This window comes from Phacochoerus africanus, chromosome 6, assembly GCF_016906955.1.
Source record: "Phacochoerus africanus isolate WHEZ1 chromosome 6, ROS_Pafr_v1, whole genome shotgun sequence".
NCBI lineage: Eukaryota > Metazoa > Chordata > Mammalia > Artiodactyla > Suidae > Phacochoerus > Phacochoerus africanus.
This window is the reverse complement of record NC_062549.1, coordinates 45,334,629-45,357,256: the sequence shown is the minus strand read 5'-3', so window position 1 is coordinate 45,357,256 and position 22,628 is coordinate 45,334,629. Positions and strand designations below refer to the sequence as shown.

Below are 22,628 nucleotides of genomic sequence, written 5' to 3'. Positions count from 1 at the left end.
CAGCTGTTATCATTATGGGAATTCCCTTATATGTGATTCGTTGCTTCTCCCTTGTGGCTCTAATATTTTTTCTTTGAATTTAATTTTTGTCAGTCTGATTAGTATGTGTCTTGCTGTATTTATTCTTGGGTTTATTTTGTATGAAATTCTCTGTGCTTTTTTCACTTGAGTGTTTCCTTTTCCATATTTTCAGTTATAATCTCTTCAAATATTTTCTCTGGTCCTTTATCTCTCTCTTCTTCTTCTGGAACCCCTATTATGTGAATTTTGGTACATTTAATGTTGTTCCAGAAGTCTCTGAATCCACCCTCTGTTTTTTTTTTTTTTTTCATTTCTTTTCTTTATTCTTTTCTGAAGCAGTGATTTATACTACTCTGTCTTCCACCTCACTTATTCGTTCTTCTGCCTCTGTTAACCTACTATTGGTCCATCTAGATTATTTTTCGTTTCAGCTGTTGCACTATTTATTTTGCTCTTTAAATCCTCTAGCTCTTTGTTAAACATATTTTTTAATTCTCAATATTTGTCTCCATTCTTTTTTAAGATCTTGGATCATCTTTACTATCATTATTCTGAATTTTCAGGTAAATTGCCTATCTTATCATCATTTAGTGGTTTTGTGTGTCTTTGTCTTGTTCCCTTGTCTGAAAGCTGCTTCTTGGTTGTTTCTGTTTATCATCCCCCTGACAGTTGGTATGTAGATGTTGAAGCAGGTGCCCAGTCCTGGAGTTCTCGGGGGTGGTAGTGGTTCATGTATACCTTTTTGCTGGATTGGCTCTAGGGACTGCTCACTGTAGATTTAGGAGCAGGTGCTGCTCTTCTGCCAGCACTCTCCTTGCTTGGCCACTCTAGAGATCTCTCTCTAAATCTTCAGGGGCACATGGGCTCGCTCTGTAACTGCAGGATGTGTGTTTCTGGCAGTCCATCCCCCTGCCTTGCTGCTGGTAGCAGTGCTCTCCGTAGCCCTGCAGATTGGAATGTGGGTTAATGGGCTTCCCCTGGCTCTCTTGGTGTGGGAAGAGTGCCACTGACATGAGCCTTTACAGGGCCACTGGCAGGGGTACTGTATCTTATGCTATTTGCTAGTTAGGCAGCCTATAGCTTGGTCAGAGAGCAGGCATTCGCAGCCCTCTCGTGGGAATGGGCACTACCACCAGAAGCTTTTCGGGCACTGCTTTGCTGTCATGAGCTTCTGCAGATTCTCTGGGCAGAGCCAAGGCACCTGTGTTTTCCTTCATTGATGGAGAGTGGGCATCTACAGCCCTCTTATGGGAATGGGTGCTCTTGTGCTGGCACGAGCCTTTGCAGATTCTCTGGGCAGAGCTGAGATGCCAGTATTTGCCTGTGTTTTCTCTGCTCAGGTAGGTCACTGCTTTTGCAGGAAGTGGGTGCTGCCCCCAGCAGTTTTTATGGTGCTCCTTTGCTGGCATGAACCACTGTAGATTCTCTGGCTAGATCCAAGGCACCTGTGTTTTCCTGGATTGGTAGGGAGCGGGCACTGGTGTCCCTCTCACAGGAATGGGCACGCTCTCTGGGTGGAGCTGAGACACCTGTGTTTTCCCTGCTCAAGTAGGTCACTGCTTTTGCAGGAAGTGGGCATGCTGCCAGCAGCCTTTATGGAGCATTCCCTGCTGGTCAGCCTCTGCAGATTCTGCGGGTGGCGCCAAAACACCTGTGTTTTCCCTGATCTCCGAGAGTTGGGGGGGAATGTGCACCACCACTGCTGGCAGCTCTTTTGGAACAGGTTGGGCTCTACTAGCTTGGGCACCCTGCTGGCAGGAACCTGGAACTTGGTTTGCTCCTCCAGGCAGTTATTTCACCTGCTCCAAGAAGTTTGTAGTCTTAAGGGTCCAGCTACTTCCCAGGCATTGCTAGGCAGCTGCTAAGGCCAAGTGGTTCCTGAGCTGAGAAAGGAAGTGTCCTGAAGCTTGAGAAAGTGGGCATAGGGAACAAGGCTGTAGTGGTGGATCCTGCCCCTTCCTTCCAGCACCTCCAAACAATGGCATCTGGTCTCTAAGCCCAACTGGGATGCCTCCGCTTAGATGCTTTCCATTGTGATCACCCTATACTCTAGTCCCTCCAGGCTGTTTCCGCATGGCTAACCTTGCTTTTTCCCCCACGTAGCAGGCCCCAGTTCCCTCTTTTGGTCTTATCTCTAAGGTCAAAGCTTTAGTTCCTAACACCTGCTGGCACCTGCCTATAGTTGCCTGTCACACTGACTGTTTATGGAGGACGGTCTCCTTTTTAACTGCTTCAGATGATCTGCCTCCATTTTTGGATGATCTCATGGCTGGTGGGGGAACTTCCTGAGATGCAGGAGCTGTTCCTCTTTCCAGCTCCCTCCTGGGAGAGCAGGTCCCTTTCACTCCTTTTTCTCTTGTTCTTCTTTCTTATGTCCTATCTGGTTTGGAATGTTTTTCTTTTTCTATCATTGTCTTGAGGTTTTTTTGTCGGTTTTTTTGCAATTTTTCTGTATGATTTGTTCCACATGTTGTATTTTCAATGTATTTGTGATAGTAGATAAGACTTACATCCTGCTACTCTGCCATCTTAGACCTCCTCCTATGCTCATGTTCATCTTACCCCAATAATATGCTAATTTCATCATCATGGCCTATAAGAGTCACAAATTGGAACTAACTAGTAGATAGTTGCTTCAGAAACATAGATTCAAGGTTTTTTCTTAACGATGGTGTTTTCAGGATGAAAATTCAACAGACTGTGAATCAAGTGTTGCCAAGTCATTGTGTTCCACTTACACCTGTGTCACCAGGATCAGAACTTAAGTATTCAGATTTAAGCCTAGGAAACTCAGCGCTAATATTAATTTGGAGTATTATTGCTTTTGGCCAAGGGGCATTGTGATATGATGGAAATGTTTTGCAGTGTTATACTCTGGTGGTACTTAGCACTTCATATTTCCTGTTTTAGTCACTGTGACCTCTTGATCAAAGGATATCTCATTGCTATTCTTTCCTTTGATTTCTTTAATAATTAATCTTACTTTTCAACAAGAATTTTAAGAACTGGCCTAAATATTATAATTAACACATTGAGAAGATATATCAGCATGCCCCACTTTGTGTTCCTTTTCCAGTGTGGATACTTGTGAATGTAATTTAATATTACTTTCAAAATTTCTATGTAAATTTCTGTGACTGAGTTTATTTAGTTGTATTTAGTCAGAGAGTTGCCAATTCCTCAAATTTTTCTCTTGGAAATAATCATTGCAGTATTAACTGAGAAAGGACATTTGATTTTTAATGTCACCTTTTGCCCAGCAGAGCTCAATGCACAGCTTCTATTTAGATGAGATGATTTTGTCTGGCCATGGAATAGCTTTCCAGTGCAACATGATATTAGGAACAGAAAGGAAATATTTAAATAAAATGACTTTCCTACTGATTCCAGGGTTTCTTAAGACATATCTCCTGTAAACTATCTCCCTTTTTCTCTTCTCCATATACACATCCATCCTGATGTCTTCTTAATATTGGCCCTTCACAGCTATTTGACAGAATATCTAGCCAAAACAGTGTGTTTCCATTGCACAGAACCTGAGAAAACTTAAGAAATGGCTTTTTCTCCTCAACACTTTTGTGGTTTTAAGCTTACTGGCTATAAATTACTGAATCATGTCTTTTGGATTTTAGAAGATATAGATATGATAATGCAAATTTGATTTTCTCCCACAGAATCCTATATATTAACTGATTTGAATATATTTCCTTTTTTGGTAACATGTAAGATTAAGAAAAGAGAAAAAAAGAAAAGTCAATATTCAGAAAAAAATTGTTGACTTTAATTGGAGAACTTATAATTGTGCCCAAAAACATTTGTAAAGTTGTAGAACCTAGTAATGTTCTCAAGAAAACTCTAGCTATTAAATATATACAATTTAAGAAGCGCATTTCATATCAGTTCCCTCTGTCTGTGCAGTGAAAATGAAATTGTGTCAGATATTAACCCCTCTAGAAATATAGGGAAATTACATCGTCCTTTGTCTCCTTAGGTGGCCATGTTTGTGCTACAACTGGGCAGTGCCACGTTCCTGCTTACTGAGCCTGTGATCAGTGCAATGACAACTGGGGCTGCCACCCACGTTGTGACTTCACAAGTCAAATATCTCTTGGGAATAAAAATGCCGTATATATCTGGACCACTTGGATTCTTTTACGTGAGTCTTCCATGTCTTTGTTCATATATCTTGTGCATGTATGTTTCACAAAGTACAATTTAATTAATTGTAATCCTGAGATTTTTCTATATTAAAGCAACTTGGGCTTAAATAAAATCTTTTAGGATTTTTAAATGTTATTGAGTGCAAGAAACTAGTTTATTGAGCGAAACCTACTCATTTGGGAAGTAATTCTTTTTAATAAATAAATGTAATTTAGGGACATAGTTAGAAACAAATAACTTGAATTTTTTGACCACTTATGTGGCCCAGTTTAGCAATACACCCTACCACATTCTTCCAGTATTGTGAACGCTGTAATAGATGAAATCAGAGGTCTGGTCAAAATTGGAACCTGGAGACCCAACAGCAGACAATCAGTTATTAAAAGTCACTTGAACCTGAGAATGGAACATCTGTCTGGTTTCAATGTATTATCCATAACATCCTTGATCTCTTTCTGGAGCTGATCCAAAACCTGTTACTGCTCAAGAAGTCACATCCTATTGGCACTAAATAAGAAAATAATGTTTTGTTAATGAAGTTGAGGGCAACCAAACTTCATTTTATTTAATTTGATTTGTAGAGGAGGAAAGTTTACTTTTCCTTCTACCCTTGAGAGGTTGGGGGCCCTGTAGCAAAAGACAAATTAATAAGAGAAAAACAACCCCAAATCTATTAGCATGTATATTTCATATACACATGGAAGAAACTCAGGGATAAGTAACTCAAAAGAAGTGGCTAGATATTGAACTTAAATACCATCTTCAGTTAAAATAAAGATATAAAAGTGTGGGGGAAGCAAGTTATGAGAATGTGATCATGAAAAGTATAGTAAATATGGGTAGATGACAATCTCCATTGTGATTTAGAGTCATCTTTTTCTTCCTGGTGGTGAGAGGAAGACACCCTTGCAAAAAGAGATTTCCTTTATAAAAATAAATTTCCCTTACAAAAGGATAATTAATACTGTTTTCAGAGCTTCCCTGTGTCTGCTGTTTCTCAAAATAATAAGCTAAGAATAATTTTTATACCAAAGAGACATACTTTGGAGTGGCATATGCTGGTCTCCTACAGTGTAATGCTATATATTAAATAACATTAAGGTTTTATAATGGGAGTATTCCTATTCTTAATTTTCTTACTCTTAAGAAATGGCTGAATAGTAGCTCAATCTTTGGAAGTTCAATAACTTATTCATCTAATTCCTGTTATTGAGGTGATTAATGGTGTTTCACCTCGATGAAGTTTTGTTTTATTTGTATGTTGTTGTTTGCATCCCTGATGACTTCACTAAAATAAATTCCTGCATCTATTGAGATGATCATGTGGTTTTTGACTTTTGTTAATATAGTGTATGACAGTTGATTTGTGTATGTTGAACCATCCCTGTGAACCTGGGATGAATCTCACTTAGTTGTGGTGTATGATATTTTTTATACATTGTTGGCTTAAGTTGGCTAAAATTTTGTTGACAATTTTTGCATCTATATTCATCAAAGATATTGGCTTATATTTTGGACTTCCTGAGTGGCTCACAACCAAGATATTGGCCTATATGATATCACTTATATGTGGAATCTAATATATGGCACAAATGAACCGATCTATAGAAAAGAAACAAACTCATGTGCATGGAGAACAGACTTGTGGTTCCCTTCAGAAGGGAGTGGGATGGACTAGGAGTTTGGCGTTGGTAAATGCAAAACCATTGCATTTGGAGTGGATAAGCAATGAGATCCTGCCGTATAGCACAGGGAACTATATTTAATCACTTGTGATGGAACATGATGGAGAGTAATGTGAGAAAAAGAGAAAAAAGGTCACTTTGCTGTACAGAAGAATTTGACAGGACATTGTAAATCAACTATAATAAAAAATTTAAAAAGATAAATTCTTAGTTATGGAATCACTAGATCAAAAGTGAGTAATATTTTTGTCAGAAAAGTATCAAATAATTTATTCTTATCATTGTCAATTCTATTACCATTTAAAAAATTTGCCATTTTGATATATAAAAATAATATAACTCATCTGTTTAAATGTGGGTTTATCTGATTAGTTGGTTAAGGAGTTAATAACAATAGTAATAGGCAACATGGAGCTGGAAGTTGGTTCTGAATTTTTGTTATTTAAGTAATATCATACCCAGCTATTGATTCATCATGAGAAAGCTTAAAACTAAAACAAGAACACTTCAGCTACTCGAAATGGAAGCAACTTAATTCCAAGCTCCAGATAAAACAAAAGCTGACCCAAGTAGCTGTAAGTTATCAGGTGACTGGCTGAGTTAAGACTTTTCGTGATGCCAGGTGTGCACCGACGGAACCAGATCAGTACTGGATTCTGTCTTGACCTCTGTGGCTGGGAACAACGTGCTTGTCTGTACAAGTGCAGTGTAAAGAAATGCGTGCAGTTTACAAATCAGCCACTTCAGTCACATTCATGTTACGCAAATAATCATTCTTTCTTTCACTAGTTGTGTTAAAAAAAAAAAAGCTGGGTTATCTGATATGGGAATGACATTTGGTCTTTCAGCCTGTTTCTCTGATGTCAATATGCATAAGAAGCTACATAGAAGTGCTTTGTGTATGATTTTTTTAAATTTTGTTTTCCTGGAAGATAAATTGCAAGCTACTTTTTCTTTGCCTTGTAGTCAGACACTGTTTTTTGGGGGAGGGATCTTTTGTAAGTTTTCATACTGAAGTAGAATCAGATTTAGAAATATTTTTAGATGGTTGACTGAATTCACATTACTGGGTAGAAGTTGCTGTGCTTCATAGAGATGGAAAACAAAGAAAAGTTGTCCTTACTTTTCTTTTTCTTTTTTTTTTTTTTGCTTTTTAGGGCTGCACCTGTAGCACATGGAAGTTCCCGTGCTAGGAGTCGAATTGGAGCTACTGCTGCTGGCCCATGCCACAGCCATAGCAATGCCAGATCTGCAACACACACATCACCATTGCAGCGATGAATCCCCAACCCACTGAGCAAGGCCAGAGATGAACTTGCATCTCCATGGATACCACTCAGATTCGTCACCACTGAGCAACAACAGGAACACCTCGCCTTGCTTTTCAACGTCACAAAGCCCTGTACTGTTTGGTTCCTAGATTGGAATGGTGTTTTGGTTCTTTGCCAAGGTTTCAAAATTAATGCTGATATTGCAAAGTCAAAAATTGCAATCTGAGTATTAGATTAAGAAATAATTTTGCATCATGCATAGGTTACACTGGGGCATTTGCAAGGTGTGTTTTGGTATAGCTAGGCTGAAAAAGAATCTGATGATGATAGTGTAAATCTGAACTTTCCCCTGGGTCATTTATGTGGGAAGTGAAAGAGGAGAGCTGAAGGCAGCATAGAGACAGAACAAGACAAAGTAAAGACAGCTCCCTTCCCTCTTTGATAACCACAAGTTTGTTTTCTATGTTTGTAAATAAGTTCATTTGTGTCATTTTATAAGATTCCACATATAATATCCACTATCATGTGATATTTGTCTTTCTTTGTACTTTTTGAGTGGTAATAAGACTTCTCTCTTTTCTACATCTGAAATGCAGAGCACATGCTACTAACTCCAGTAGGCACAGGTGTTTAGGCCACCCTTCCTCTTCTAGCTGAAAACCATTAACCAGTTTCCTCATATGAGGTGTTCTCCTAGAAGTTTTAAACTCTACTAAAGCTTTCTGCTGGTCTTTTGAGTGTCTTTCCCAGCATTTCTGGGATCTTCATATGCAAAGGGAGCTGCTGGAATACTATCATGCCCTACCTTCCCTATATTTCTAAAAAAAAGTGAATAGAATTAGGTCTAATTCATCTTTTTATTTAGTCTTCCTAAATTCCTTTACATATAATGTTTTACTTTTCCCTTTGTTCTTCAAATTTTGTCTCTAAATTCATATACTTCAAATAAAATTTTCTTTTAAAATTATGGATATTTCATAATGCATTCAAAGTATTGCACATTCTTTTAAAAAAAAAGTTTTATTATTAATTTAAAGTGTTGTGATAATTTCTGCTATACAAGTGATTCAGTTATATATGTACACACATCCATTCTTTTTCAGATTCTTTTCCCATATAGATTATCACAGAATATTCTGTGCACATTCTTCTTCTGTTATATATTGGGTAAATATTAGTTTTTTCTCAGTGAAATTTTAGCTCTAGTGATTTTATTATAGCCCATGCAATCAGGTAGACAATTTTTCTGTCTTCTTTTTTTTTCCTTAGAAAGAAGCAACAGAGAAAGGAACTTTAGAATCAGAGATGCCCAAATTCAGACTAAATAATCAAATATCTTTATGTGACCTGCTCTATATAATAATATGATAATTGAGAAAAAAGAATGTATACATGTATGTGTAACTGGGTCACCTTACTGTACAGTAGAAAATTTACAGAACACTGTAAACCAGCTTTAATGGAAAAAATAAAAATCATTATAAATAAAAAATATGTATTGGGATTCTTTCCCAAAATGAAATGCCTAGAACATAATAAGTGTTCATTTAATGGAAGTGATCATCTTTGTACTACTAATGAATGGTTGGATATAACAAATTAAAGAGTTTTTAAACAAGTACTGTGTAAGTAATACATACTAATGCTTTTCCTCTCTAGAGGACTTAATCAATTAAATCTAAATAATAAAACAAAGTTATATCTCTTTTTACAAAGTATAAATAAAGATGTATAAATAAGTATAAATGTTTTACAAAGTATAAATAAAGATGATTCCAAAATTTATAAAACTTTAAAAAATAAATGTAAGGATTAGTCACCAGAAATAAAGAAATGCTATGTTTTTTAGATTATTTTAAAATATGTCCATCTATTCAGCTCAGTTGCTCCTCCCAGCAGTTATACAACTCATTTAATAAATTATAAACAGTTCTGAAATAAATTTAAAAATAAGCAGAAGCAATAATATTACAAGTCACTTCTGTCTTGGGACCCTGGCTCAACAGTTAAATAATTATTTTTTTGCTTTTTGGAGTTGCACCTACTGCATATGGAAGTTCCCAGGCTAGGGGTTGAATCAGAGCTGCAGCCGTTTGCCTGTGATGCCACAGTCATAGCCACACAGGATCTGAGCCACGTTTGGAACATACACCATAGCTAAAGGCAACACCAGATCCTTAACCCACTGAGTGAGGACAGGAATGGAACCTCATCCTCATGGACACTAGTTGGGTCCTTAACCCGCTGAGCCACAACGTGAACTCCAAATCATTTTATCCCTTGTTCTTAAATTAATTTTTTTTCTATTTTGTTATATTAACTAGCTTTTTTTTTAAGATGCCATATATAAGTGGTATCATATAGTATTTGTCTTTTTCTGACATTTCACTTAGTACAATATCCTCAAAGTCAATCCATGTTGTTGCAAATGGCAAATTTTTGTTATTTTTTATGGCTGAGTAGTATTCCACGGTATCACATCTTCTTTTATCCATTCAAACTAAATTGGTGAACACGTAGGTTGCTTTCATATCTTGGCTATGGTAAACTGTGCTTCTGTGAAATTGAAGTAGGTGTATCTTTTCAAATTAGTATTTTCATTTTTTTTTTTTGGATAAATACCCAGGAGTAGAAATGCTGGGTCATATGGTAGCTATATTTTTAGTTTTTTGAGAAACCTACATACTGTTTTTCATTATAGCTGCATCAATTTACGTTCCCACCAACAGTGTATAAGGGTTCCTTTTTGAGAGATATTTTTTTTTAAAGAAAAAAAAAAGCTTGAAATTTATTGTAATACTCATTAGATGGCAAATTCTCTGATTGACAAAACCAAAATCTAGAGAAAAAGTCTAACTACGAGAATTTTTGTGGCCTAAAAGCTGCTAGAGAGGGCAGCCAGAGAGAAGGAAGATAGCAGGTCAAGACCAAATAAAGCTTTTATCTAACTGACATTTTTGACTGATAGTTGCTTCCCCACACAGATAAGAGGGAAAAGGCTAATTCTTTTCCACAATTAAAAATTGGTATATGGAGTTCCCTTCATGGTGCAGTGGTTAATGAATCCGATGAGGAACCATGAGGTTGTGGGTTCGGTCCTGGCCTTGCTCAGTAGATTAAGGATCTGGCCTTGCCATGAGCTGTGGTGTAGGTTGCAGACGCGGCTCATATCCTGCATTGCTGTGGCTCTGGCGTAGACCAGCAGCTACAGCTCCAATTAGACCTCTAGCCTGGGAACCTCCATATGCCATGAGAGCAGCCCTAGAAAAGGCAAAAAGCCAAAAAAAATGGTATTTAACATTGAGAAATGATGATGTATCTTCTTATTAGAAAGGATGTTTTCTTCAAAAGGCACAATAAAACTTACAAAAATTCCTAGTTCATATTAGCACATATGGGTTTCTTTGAGATGGTGCCAGTGTCTCAGCCTGTAGCAGCCTATGATAAATTTGGCAAAGCTATTTTCACTGGCATGGCTTTATATGAGTACTCTTCTAAATGATTATGTCTAGTGATATACATTAAACCCAAGAGCACAAGGCAAGTTTGGCAATATAGTCAACTACCTTTTGCAGAAGTTTTTATTTCCTTCCTTAAAATTGAGGAGTTTCAGAACTCTAAAGAAATTTCATTACCACTCACATCCCTAAAGTACCAGCACAGCACTTTTCTAGTTTGGACAGCCCTGAAGGCTATGAAGTAGGAACCAAGAATGTTAATAAAATGGGATAGAAACGTCAGAAGGAAGTCAGAGCCAATGAAACATTTTCTTTTATAGAGAATGAGATCACAATTAAATAAGTGCAAATAAGGTCTCTATGTGGAGAACATATCCACTCTGAAGGCATAGGCCCTCTGAGATTTCTGAATCAAGAACATGCTTTAGTGGTTCATGAAAGCCCACATTTTCTCTGCATTTATTTTGACATTTCTATTGTGAATTTTAAGGACATTCAATACACCCTAAAAAATAGACAGAGTAAATTGAAGGGGAGAAAAAAGGAATGTTCATCTGCAGCTGGAATCAATCAGTGATACAGGGGATAGAAAATGTGGAGGGTTTAATATGGATACGGAACAATTATATGGGAATTTGTAATAAAGGTTATTTTAAAATTCTAAATCAGAGGGCAAATATTTTAGCAACTCAATTATCATGGGCCAAGCTCTCCGTCCCCCACAATTCACTGAAAAATGCATCACCACAAAATCCAGTTGCTGAAGTAACTCAAATCCAACTTGGTTTTCTAAACAAGGGATGGCTGGATGCCACTTGGGCCTTGGCATGCTTGGTTGTGAGTTTAGTCCAAGTGAGTTTTATGCACCCATGTTGACTCTAGCAATTTAGCTTACTGCACTTCCCCTTGATCTCATTTTGGTTGGAGACTTAATTTATCCCTTAAAGTAAAGAAAAATTTCAGTGTGAGAAGTAATTATTGCTCAGAAATTTGCATATAATGATGTAAAAATAATAGAATGTAATTTTTTCTTCCTTTTGGGGCTGTGTCTGTACTCATGAGCCCCACAGACTTGGATTGAACTTTAAATTTAATAGAAGTCTTGTTTTTCTGGTTGTGTGTGCTACTTTGGAATGTAGAAGGATTAGGGGAGCTTGGTCTTAACAGTACTCATTCTAAAATGTTTAATGGTATAATGATATGTAGGCAAAGTTTATAGGAGACATATCTTTACATATCATTATATTATAAATGTGAGAGAACTTGTATCAGTATCAATTTTTGAATTATCAGAGATGTTATTAGCAGTCCCTAAGCAGGAATATAGATCTGCTTAGAGGCAGAATTCAAATATAATCAAGTTGAAAGCAAGTTGGGGCAGGGAAAGTGTATGCCGGGGCAGGGAAAGTGTATGCCTGGGCAATTGCGGTCCTATTTAAAGTCTCCAAAGATGTGAAAGCTATCTTAAAAACAAAAGGCCGGGCCCACAGCAGATTTTATCTCCTCATCTGCAAAGTGAGTGAGTTGAACTAAACATGAGGTTTCAAAATGAGAAATATTCAACAGAATAATCTGCATTTGGATGGGAAAAGATCAGTACACATCCTTGATTCAAGAATCACTATGATGGATTTACTCAACAAATATTACTTAATTACGTCATAGGCATTGAGCCTCTAGTTGAGAAATAACATCCTTGTTTCCATGGAGTTTTACTGAAATGCTGAGGAGGGATGTGAAGTAGGATGGGAGGAGACAAACAAATTAGTGAAGAGTATAATCTCAGTGTTAATGAAGGAAACTGGTCAGTGTGATTGAAGGCAGTTTGTATGATAGAGTGAAAGACAAGTGATAATGCTCACCCTGCAGTAACTGGGAAATTAAATGAGTCACTGCATACAAGATGGCTAGCCGAGTGCCCATAAATATTAAGTCCTCCACTCTTCTAGGAAATTATGAAGTTTAAACAACCGCCACCACTTTTTCCACCACAGTCTGCCCTCCTGCCATATATTTGTTGTAGGAACAGTTTAAAAATTCCTTTCCGTTTGAGGTGAAAAGAAGGAATTAGGATGAATATACTGTGTAGATACAAGTAGAATTTTACCAAACTGTGAGAACAGTCATGGTCCCTGTTCTCACAGTTTTTTTATAATCAAGTTGGGAGGCTTTATTTCTTCCCTTGGATTGATGTGATTCTGCTGCTGATGTTAAATAGACCAAGGCTGAGTGTGGGAAAAGAACTTGTTTGTCTGAAAAGCAGTCAGATGCCATCAAATCCCACCAACAACCAAAATCAAAGAAGCCATCCTCCATGATAGTCTCCCCTTCAAAGCGGTGGCATCTTCCCTCCATATATCCCAAGTGGAAAAGGAAACATCAGGGAAATTTGGGGAAATCATTTGCTGGACTGAAAGAAGAGAATATTGTGTGACGTACTGGTAAAATGGTGAATGTGTTAGTCTAGGGTTCAGAGAATCTGTGTCACAGTCTTGATTCTGTCACTCACAAGCCAGGTCACCTAAGATAAGTTACTAATCTGTGGAGCCTTGGTTTAGACATCTATAGAATGAGTACATTCAGCTGGTTGATTTCTAAGGCCTTTCTAGCTCTGACAAATGTCTTCTAGGTATTGCCTTTGGAGTTCCTGTTATGGCTCAGAAGAAACGAATCTGATTAGTATCCATGAGGATGCAGGTTTGATCCCTGGCCTCGCTCAGTGGACTAAGGATCCAGCATTGCCGTGACTGTGGTGTAGGCCAACAGCTACAGCTCTGATTCGACCCCTATGAAGGCATGGGAACCTCCATATGCCACGAATGTGGTCCTAAAAAGACAAAATAAATAAATGAATAAATAAATATTGCCTTCATTAGGCATTGTAGTTGAAATCCTTAGCACAGCTATTCATATTGCCTATTTATCTGTGATGGATGCTTAATCAGTTGGTATCTTAATGGTACTACTTATTTAGCCACTGTGTCTAAAAGCTTTCTTTTTAGTTTCATTTTGTGTTTTAAAAATATTTCTACCTTGGTTAACTTGAAGAGGAAGGAATGTACTAGAGTATATGGGGAATTTCAAAGGCAAAAGCTCTGAGTCCCTTCATACTCTGTATTGCTAGGACTGCCATGACAAACTGCTCTAGATTGGGTGGCTTAAGAAACAGAAATTTATTTTCTCAGTTCTGAAGGCTGAAAGTCAAAGATCAAAGTGCCAGCGGGAGGGTTTCCTCTGAGGCCTTTCTCCTTGGCTTCTAGGTAACCATCCTCGTGCCTCTTTACATGTAGGCCCTGTGCATGCGCGTCCCTGGTGTCTTAATTTCTTTTTGTAAAGATACCAGTCAGATCGGATTAGGGCTCACCCTAATGGCTCTCGTTTTAACTTAATTACACCTTTAAGAAAAATTATCCTCTCTAAAGAAATGTATAAAAAGTAATATATGTATATGATAGAGAGGCTATTTTCATTCCTTGAAATATCTTAAAATGGATTTGTTTATACACATTGATTTTTTCATTTTATATCATTATAAAAATAGTCAGTTTAAAGAATTATTAGCAGTATAGTCTCAAAAAGAGCTAGATTCCTATTCTATTAAAGAGATTGGTCGGTTCTGGTGTAATAGTTGACTTATTTATCTGTACCCATGTATACCATCTTTGGTTCTCTGAGGGCTGGGAAGTGAATGATGATCTTCAACAGGAATTTTTACCTACTGAAGTGCAGTGTGTGATAGCATACTCAAATGACTGGATTTATACTAGAAATGAGAAACCTCAAAGTGTGTTTGGATGCCTAGACCTACATTAAGTGAGCATATGTAAATGTGTGCATGTGTGTGTGCACGTCCCTATCCCTGTCTCTGTTTCCATATGCCACCCATCTACAAGCCAGCTTTAGCTGTGACTTCTCCACGTGGGTCCACATGGTAGTCATTAGGATGACTCCCCATCAACCAACTTTTCTATTGTGTTCTTCATGCTGGTTGTAACAAGCCCCTGCCCACTCCCATGTTCTTCTGGAGCGTCTTGTGAGACATACTTTGCTCTACAAATTGTAGTTTAATACAGACAGTTTAATAAAAACCCTGGGGGCATTTCTCATTCCTTTCATTCTGGGGTGGTCATTTTTATTACTAAAAACACATGTTCTCAAAATGCACATGACAGCAAATTTGGTATGGCTTGGGAATTTTTCATATTTCTCCCCTTTCTTATATAGACACTGTCATGGCATACTTTTTCTTTTTACTTTTTTTAACATTACTCATTTTATTTATTAATTTTTAAAATTGTAATCAATTGTTATTTCTGCAGTACATTTTCTTCTGCTGTACAACATGGTGACTCAGTTACATATACATGTATACATTCTTTTTTCTCACATCATCATGCTCCATGATAAGTGACTACTTTGATCGGTATAGTATTGGTACACCAAGTAATAGTATGTAACAAGTTCTTTAATTCTATTATCTAGTAATTTTGATTAAGAAAAACTAAAAGCAGTCCAATTATACTAGTACCCATTGTTCTAACCCTTAGCCAGAAAAGACTATTTTAAGGCTGGCTGCTGCTTCACATAGGTTGCAAATAACTATTTCCTACTTTTTCATAGATAAAAGCCCCTGACCTTCAAGGAAGATTTAGGGGGAAAATTTTAAATCCCTTCCTTTCTTAAGAAAATTTAAAAAAAAACTATAAGAAAGAAAAAGTCAGTATTGATATATATGCTGCTTGAGTGAAAAGGCATATGAAAACAGCGTATACACATTAAGTTTCCTAAAAATATGGAGTAAAATGATAAATCTTTGGATAAGCTCTAAGTTTGCATGAAGAAGTTAGATTTGTTATTCTGCAAAAAGTGAAGTGCCCTATGATATAATATACAGAAATAATTTAATGCCTTTTCACAAGAATATAACTCAAGCCTTATGAAAGCCTCATATTCCATGAAGGCATCTAAAATGCCAATTCATGGAACAGGCTTTTTCCTTCTTCCCCTATCCATTTATATGGTAGTTTTCATGGATTTCCAGCAGAATGCCACAGACAAAGGCCAAGAGGTTATCAAGGACTTCATCCCTGTTCTGCTGGAAGTAGGTCTGGAGGATGGTCGTCTTTTCCTGGGTATCCTTCTCCACTTTGGTGCTGCAGCTACTGTGGGATCCCAGAGCCACAGCTTCCATGGCCTTGAACTTCTTCTCCCACTGCAGGCAGTATTGTTCCATTTTAGCCTGGGCTTCTTCTTTGGCCTACTTCAGCCTTCGGTTCTTTAGCTTGCGGGCCTCGGACACCTTCTTGGCAGCTGGCTTCTCTGCCTGGAGCAGCTGCTGGATGCCCTGTGACTGACTAGCCATGGCAGCAGCAACTATGAGGCACTAGGGAGTGGCCTCTGTCCTGGCATACTTTCAATACCATGGATAAAACAGAAGAAATAATCCTCTAAATGTTTTAAAATGTTTGGATTTGTTGTTGTTGTTGTTGTTCTTGACAAATCTGAATGGTATTCTCAATTTTATTTGCAAGTATGATAAATCATCAGAAAGCTATGTATTTGGACAAAGTTTTCTTGACATCCCTCTAACCTTATCCCCTATGGAATATATTTCATTGAGTAGCATTTTGGATTTTTGTCCTGGGCTTTGAGAGCATAGCTATGAAAAGTAGAAACTGCTTCTTAACTTGCTCTAGGAATTCTGTGAAAACCTATTATCCATAACAGAGAGAGACAGAGAGGAAAAATGTCTGCACCTCAGATAACCACAATATTGTGGTATCTGGTTTTCTTTCCAGGTAGTGTGGAACAAAATAGAATGCTGTGAAAAAGGTAACAAATAAAGCTATCTGACCCCAATTATTCCTTAATGTGTCTGATTACACAACCAGTTTTTTTTTTCTAAACTCTGTGTACAGAGGAGATTCTGAATTTTACATTACCCTGATCCCTTTCACCCAACAAGGCTGCATTTTAAACTGAGTATGGTGCCTTTGTTGAAAAGAGTTACAGAGCTGATGATAATGTTCACTATATAGAATCCATGTTCGGAAAGCCTGATGCACCTTATCTACACCAAATATGCATCTGATCCCTGAGGAAAACTTACTGAGCAGAATTTTACAAGATGATAAGGAGCATAAACTATATGTTATTTTGATCCATTGTCTTATAGTATTTTAACCTAGTTATTTAGTTGTGGTCAAATTATCTTTGAGGTGCTAAAAGAGAGGACAAAGAATGTCAACAAGTTTAGCTACTGCAACAATAGCCTGTGTGCTAAAGTAAAAACTAGTTTTTATCACTTGAAACTAGACTTAATAAATTTGCTGTGGATAAATAGAAATGAGTTTATAAAAATCAGATGTTCCAAGAGATGGAGGACTTAAGGGACATTTTGAAGATAAGCATTTAAGGCCTATTTAAGAACTTTTAAAATTACACAAATGATATATCTTTGGAAAAGAAAATTTGAAAGATACAGATAAACACAAACATCCCTTTACCCAGATCTGTTAACTTCCAGATATAGCCATAGGTATTTAAAGTATGTGTATACATTTGATTCTGGGGTTTGAGGAAGAGTAGGGTTCAGGGGAATCTGTGGTTCCTTCACTGCTCTTAATCATGACTTTGCATGGAGCTAATGAGTTTTAGCATCTCTGCCCACTGAAGCGTCTGAGAAGGAACTGGAAATGTAGTAGTATCCTTACATAGGGCAGAGAAAACATCAAGTTTGATGTCAGAATCAAGGGCAAAGCAATTTTGTACTAGTGTAAATGGATTATAGCTTGCACCTAAATGCCCTTCTACATCCCACCATTCCATTTCCTACCCCTTCAGCTATATTTTGCAAAACATCACTGAGTTCATCTGTGGGCCAGATTTTGATTTTGGGTGACCCTGAATTTTGTTTTTATTTTTCCTTATTACTATAGATTTATGCATATGTCTTTGAAAACATCAAATCTGTGAGACTGGAAGCACTGCTCTTATCCTTGCTGAGCATCGTGGTGCTCGTTCTGGTTAAAGAGCTGAATGAACAGTTTAAAAGAAAAATTAAAATTGTCCTTCCTGTTGACTTAGTTTTGGTAAGTTTGAAATCAGCATATAGCATTCTGCCCTGCAACTCTTGCAGTTGTGGGTAACCTGCAGAGGCTATGTTGTCTACAGTAACCCACAGCTGTTTCTTTCTCTCATTAAAGCAGGGCTAATTTGCGTGGCTATACACTAATGTAAAAACAGGAAATATTTTGAGTCAATAATTTAAAAAAGGAGGCACACGTGTTTTCAGTTTTCACAACATTTCTCATATGCTTGTATTTTTTTAGCTATATAAAAGAACATATAGACTAAGATTTTAAATAAGAGTCATTTCTAAGGATGAGTCTCAAAAGATACCTGGCATGATTCTCCTTAAAGCAAAAAAAATTGATACCACATCTTACTGATATGGCATCTGTATGATGCATAGAAATATTATCAATTGACAAATGTCCTAATTGGTAGATTTATTAACATTTTTTTTACTGACCTAATTTTGCTTTTACTGAAAGGAAACTCATGATTTTCACTGACCAGGGCTGATTCTTTTAAGAAATTTTGTTGTTGTCATAGTTGGCAAAGCAATAAATTGTACTTTGCTCCTAAGGCTTATGGCATTAATAAATGCATTTTGAAATTTTAAGAGGTTCAATTGAGAACTCTTAACTAAACAAAGCCTTATATTGAAAGTGAAATGTTAAGACAACCACAGTCTACTAACTAACTTATTATTAATTAGCTTTAGTTTTTAATGGTCTTTAGGTTATAAATGTATATGACAAGTTGTATCCAAATAATTTCACCTAGTGAAATATCCCTTCCTACTGTTGAAATAGTGTAGGTTTATATAGATGTATAAGGTTAGCATATTGAAAACTGTCTCTGAGGTATATGAATTGTTTCTGCATAATAGATATCCATATCTATATATAGATAGATATAACGTGATTTATATAATATGTGTGTTTGTGTTTGAACTTGAACTTGTTTTATTCAATACTGAATAAAAGTTACTTATTCAGTGCAAAAGTAGTGAAAATTGCCCTTACCAAAAAATAAAAGGTAGTCCTTCTTCTTCTTTTTTTTTTAAGGACCGCACCTGCAGCATATGGAAATTGCCAGGCTAGGGGTTAGGACTGTACCAGAGCCACAGCAACACAGGATTTGAGGCACATCTGTGACCTATACCACAGCTCATGGCAATGCCAGATACTTAACACACTGAGTGAGGCCAGGGATTGAACCTGCATCCTCATGGATACTTGTCAGGTTCATTAACCACTGAGCCATAATGGAAACTCCAAAAGGGATATGCAGTGTTTCCCTGATATTTGCAAGACCCAAGGCAAAAGTACTAGTGTGGGCCCAAATACTTAAGAGTTATAGATCGAAAATGTTAAATAAAACAGGTTCTGTTTTCCCTAGATTGACTAAAACACCTTAGTGATAACCTTGAAAGGCATGTTGAAATAGAGAATTCTCTTGTTCCTTTGAGTTCTGCCAGAATGTGGCAGTAAGGGGAAAGCTGGTCCCTGGGCCTGACTTGTCTTGTCCTACTCTAGCACTATCCCACCTACAAAAGGATTCATATGTATATATGTGAATACCCTTGTCCCAGTGTCCAAGCTCCAAACACATCCCTACTTTTCTACCAACATAACTGTCCTTTGGCCTTCCCTTGTGTCACATTGGAAGAATGTATTCTGGAAGTGGATTTGGAGCCATTTGGGCAGGAAATTATAGATTCTTGAGGGTTCAGGGTGTGGTCCAGAAATAAGGGCACAGGTTTGAGTTGGGTACCAAACTCACATTTTGTGGGGAGAGTTACTGTTGGATGAGGGCCAGATTATAACCCTCTAATGCCCTGGGTTTGTCTGAGCCTGGGTCTCCTCTCCCAAGGCTAGGGGCAGTGCCAGCATAATACACATATAGTATTGAAATAATATTGAAGTGGGACTAATCTTTTTGACTGATAAAGGAAGCTTAATTATGTGACAGAAATACAATGAGGAAGTAAGACACCTTCTGAAAGACCAGGGTAGTGACTTAGGTTACATAATTTTAATATTGGCCATGTATACTGAACAACACAAATTCTTTAATTTTCAAAGAGGATCTAGCATCTTCTGGCTATAGTATTTTACCTTTTATAGCTCACAGTTTTTTTCTGACTGATTAAAAAAACGTGTCATGAAAATTGTTAACAATTAAAATTTATTGGGGTGCCTATTGTGGCTCAACAGTAAGGAACCTGACTAGTATCCATGAGGACGCAGGTTTGACATGGGTGGTTTAGGTACCTGACATTGCGTGAGCTGCGGTATAGGTCACAGATGTGGCTCAGATCTTTCGTTGCTATGTCTGTGGGCTAGGCAGCGACTATAGCTCTGATTCGACCCCTCGCCTGGGAACTCCCATATGCTGTGGCTGTGGCCCTGAGAAGGCAAAGAGAGAGAGAGAGAGAGACAGAAATTTTTGAATACATTAATACTTCTGAAAATTCTAACTACTGCTGTCTAGAAAATAATATTATATAATAATACTCATAAATTTTAACAGTTTTGTTGCGTTAAAAAATCCTCAAAGGCTCTTTTGCCTTTTAAGTCTATTTGATGTTTAAAAAAATCTATAAATTCAGTTAAATATCATCACAGAGAACAGAAATCACAGGAAAAATTCATTCAAAATAGGATTATTGGGCACTAATTGTTAGCTATTCCTTATTTTGCTAGTGTTATTTTGTCATATCTTTTTTCTGACCATGTATATGGTAAAATTTTACTTTAAATAGGTGTTTAGTATGTCCCTTTTTAACAAAAATTATAGTATATAAATAGTTCCAAACTGATACAATAACTGTGTGAAATTTCCAGTACCTATTAAATTATCAGAAGAGTGAAAAGAGAATGTGAAAATGGATGGAAAACATGAAGATGGTTTGGCTAATAAAACAAATGCTAAGCTGAATTCTGAACATACATTTTAAAGATACTTGCATAGAACACATGGTCTTGTTGTTATATATAACATTTATGTATCATATAAAAAAGAGGATCAGGCACCTGAGAGTTCAGGACGGTAATTTCAAAAGTATTGAGTTTAGCATGTTATTAACTAGAGTATTTTACTTCAAGAAATAGTAAAACCTCAAAATTCAAAATTATTCAAGGAAACTATAAATCATCATTGATCACTAACCTACATTAGGAATATTGATGCAATATCTTAAACTCTTGGGTGGTTGCTGCCATGGAGGGAAAACCTGCTGTGTTATAAAACATTCTTTTATGTCACAAGATACAAGTATTTAGATTGGACTGTGGTATCTGTACAAACACACACACACATACTTCTGTTCTGCTCCCCTTCAAAATCAAACATAATTGGGTTGACACAATTGGGAAGGATATAAAGAAAGTCATATTATTGGAATGCCATTTAATTTTTGAGACTGCAAATTAAGTGCTCTCAAATCTCAGAGAGATTTTTATTCTAAAAATTTTCTTAGTTTAAAAGAAATCTGTTAGTTGCTATATTACTCCATAATAATGGGACATGTGAACAATGTTTACTTTTAAAAATAGTTTTAAGATGTTTGAAAGACCAGGAATAATTTTCTTTTTTCTTTTTTCTTTTTTTAAATGGAACCACACAGATTATCACTGCATCATTTACTTGTTATTGTACCAATATGGAAAACATATATGGATTAGAAGTAGTTGGTCATATTCCAAAAGGGTAATGTAGTCCTTTTTTTTTTCGTCTTTCTTCCTTTTCTCCCTCCCTCTCTTTCCCTCTCCCTTCCTTCCTTCCTTCCTTCCTTCCTTCCTCTCTTTCTTTCTTTCTTTCTTTCTTTCTTTCTTTCTTTCTTTCTTTCTTTCTTTCTTTCTTTCTTTCTTTCTTTCTTTCTTTTCTTTCTGATTTCTGATTTCTTGTTTTTCTGATTTCTTATTGACTTGTTTCCTTCCTTCCTTCCTTCCTTCCTTCCTTCCTTCCTTCCTTCCTTCCTTCCTTCCTTCCTTCCTTCCTTCTTGTGTGTTTGTTTTTGATGAAGAAAGTGACTGGGGGTAGATGGGTATGGATTTCATTTCTTCCAAAGTCTCTGTATGGGACAAAATTCCAATTAATTTCTATTTTACAATGATAGGAACAAACAATTTACGATAAAAAAAACCTGCATACCTATTACTTGGATGTTGGTAACTGTTTTATCTAGCATTGCCTCAGGCAAAAGATTTGGAAACTACATGTATATTATTTGAAAAACAAAGGAGAGTTTGGATTTCCAAATTAGAGTCATGCTCTAGGATTTAGTCTTCCCTATTATACTCACATATTCTTGGGACTATTTTTTTTTCTTTTTACAGCCACACCTGCAGTATTTGGAAGTTCCCGGGCCAGGGGTTGACCTACATTGCAACTTGTGGCAATGTTGAATCCTTAACACTGAGCAAGGACAGGGATCAAACCTGCATCCTCACAGAGACAACAGTGGGGTTCTTAACCTGTTGAGCCACAATGGAAACTCCTTTAGGACTTTTTTTTTCTTTTTGGGGGCCTCACCTGCAGCTAGGTGTTGAATCAGAGCTGCAGCTTCTGGCCTATGCCACAGCCACAGCAATGCTGGATCCAAGCCACCTCTGCAGCCTACACCACAGCTCATAGCAACGCCAGATACCTAACACATTGAGTGAGACCAGGGATCAAACCCGTATTCTCATGGATCCTAGTTAGATTCATTAACCACTGAGCCGCAACAGGAACTCCGGGTTATTCCCTTTTAATGGCCTGTACTATACGTCAATATTTATAAATTTGGAGCAAATTTAGAGCTGTTGAGTCCTATATATTTTTATCTTCCTGTCCCAAGGCTTGAAAAATTCTCAGATAATTGAAAAGATAATTTAAAAAATTCCTATCTTTAGCCTTAATGCAGATATAGGGTAAGAGTGATTACCTGAATCAACTTGAGTTTTCTAAAGCTTTGT

The 22,628-nt window shown here is 36.9% G+C and overlaps 1 protein-coding gene and 1 pseudogene across 5 annotated transcripts in view; one reads left to right on the top strand and one right to left on the bottom strand.

Annotated features, from left to right (window-relative positions):
- SLC26A7 (solute carrier family 26 member 7) overlaps positions 1-22,628 on the top strand; it is a 172,833-nt gene that overhangs the window by 83,395 nt on the left and 66,810 nt on the right. For all 5 annotated transcript variants that reach the window (XM_047783621.1, XM_047783622.1, XM_047783623.1 and 2 more), the window contains exons 5-7: positions 4,013-4,177; positions 17,535-17,687; positions 21,296-21,378. In XM_047783621.1, the coding sequence (XP_047639577.1) occupies positions 4,013-4,177; positions 17,535-17,687; positions 21,296-21,378 (401 nt within the window). The remainder of the gene's footprint in view (positions 1-4,012; positions 4,178-17,534; positions 17,688-21,295; positions 21,379-22,628) is intronic.
- On the bottom strand, positions 15,602-15,958 carry LOC125129188 (V-type proton ATPase subunit G 1-like; annotated as a pseudogene).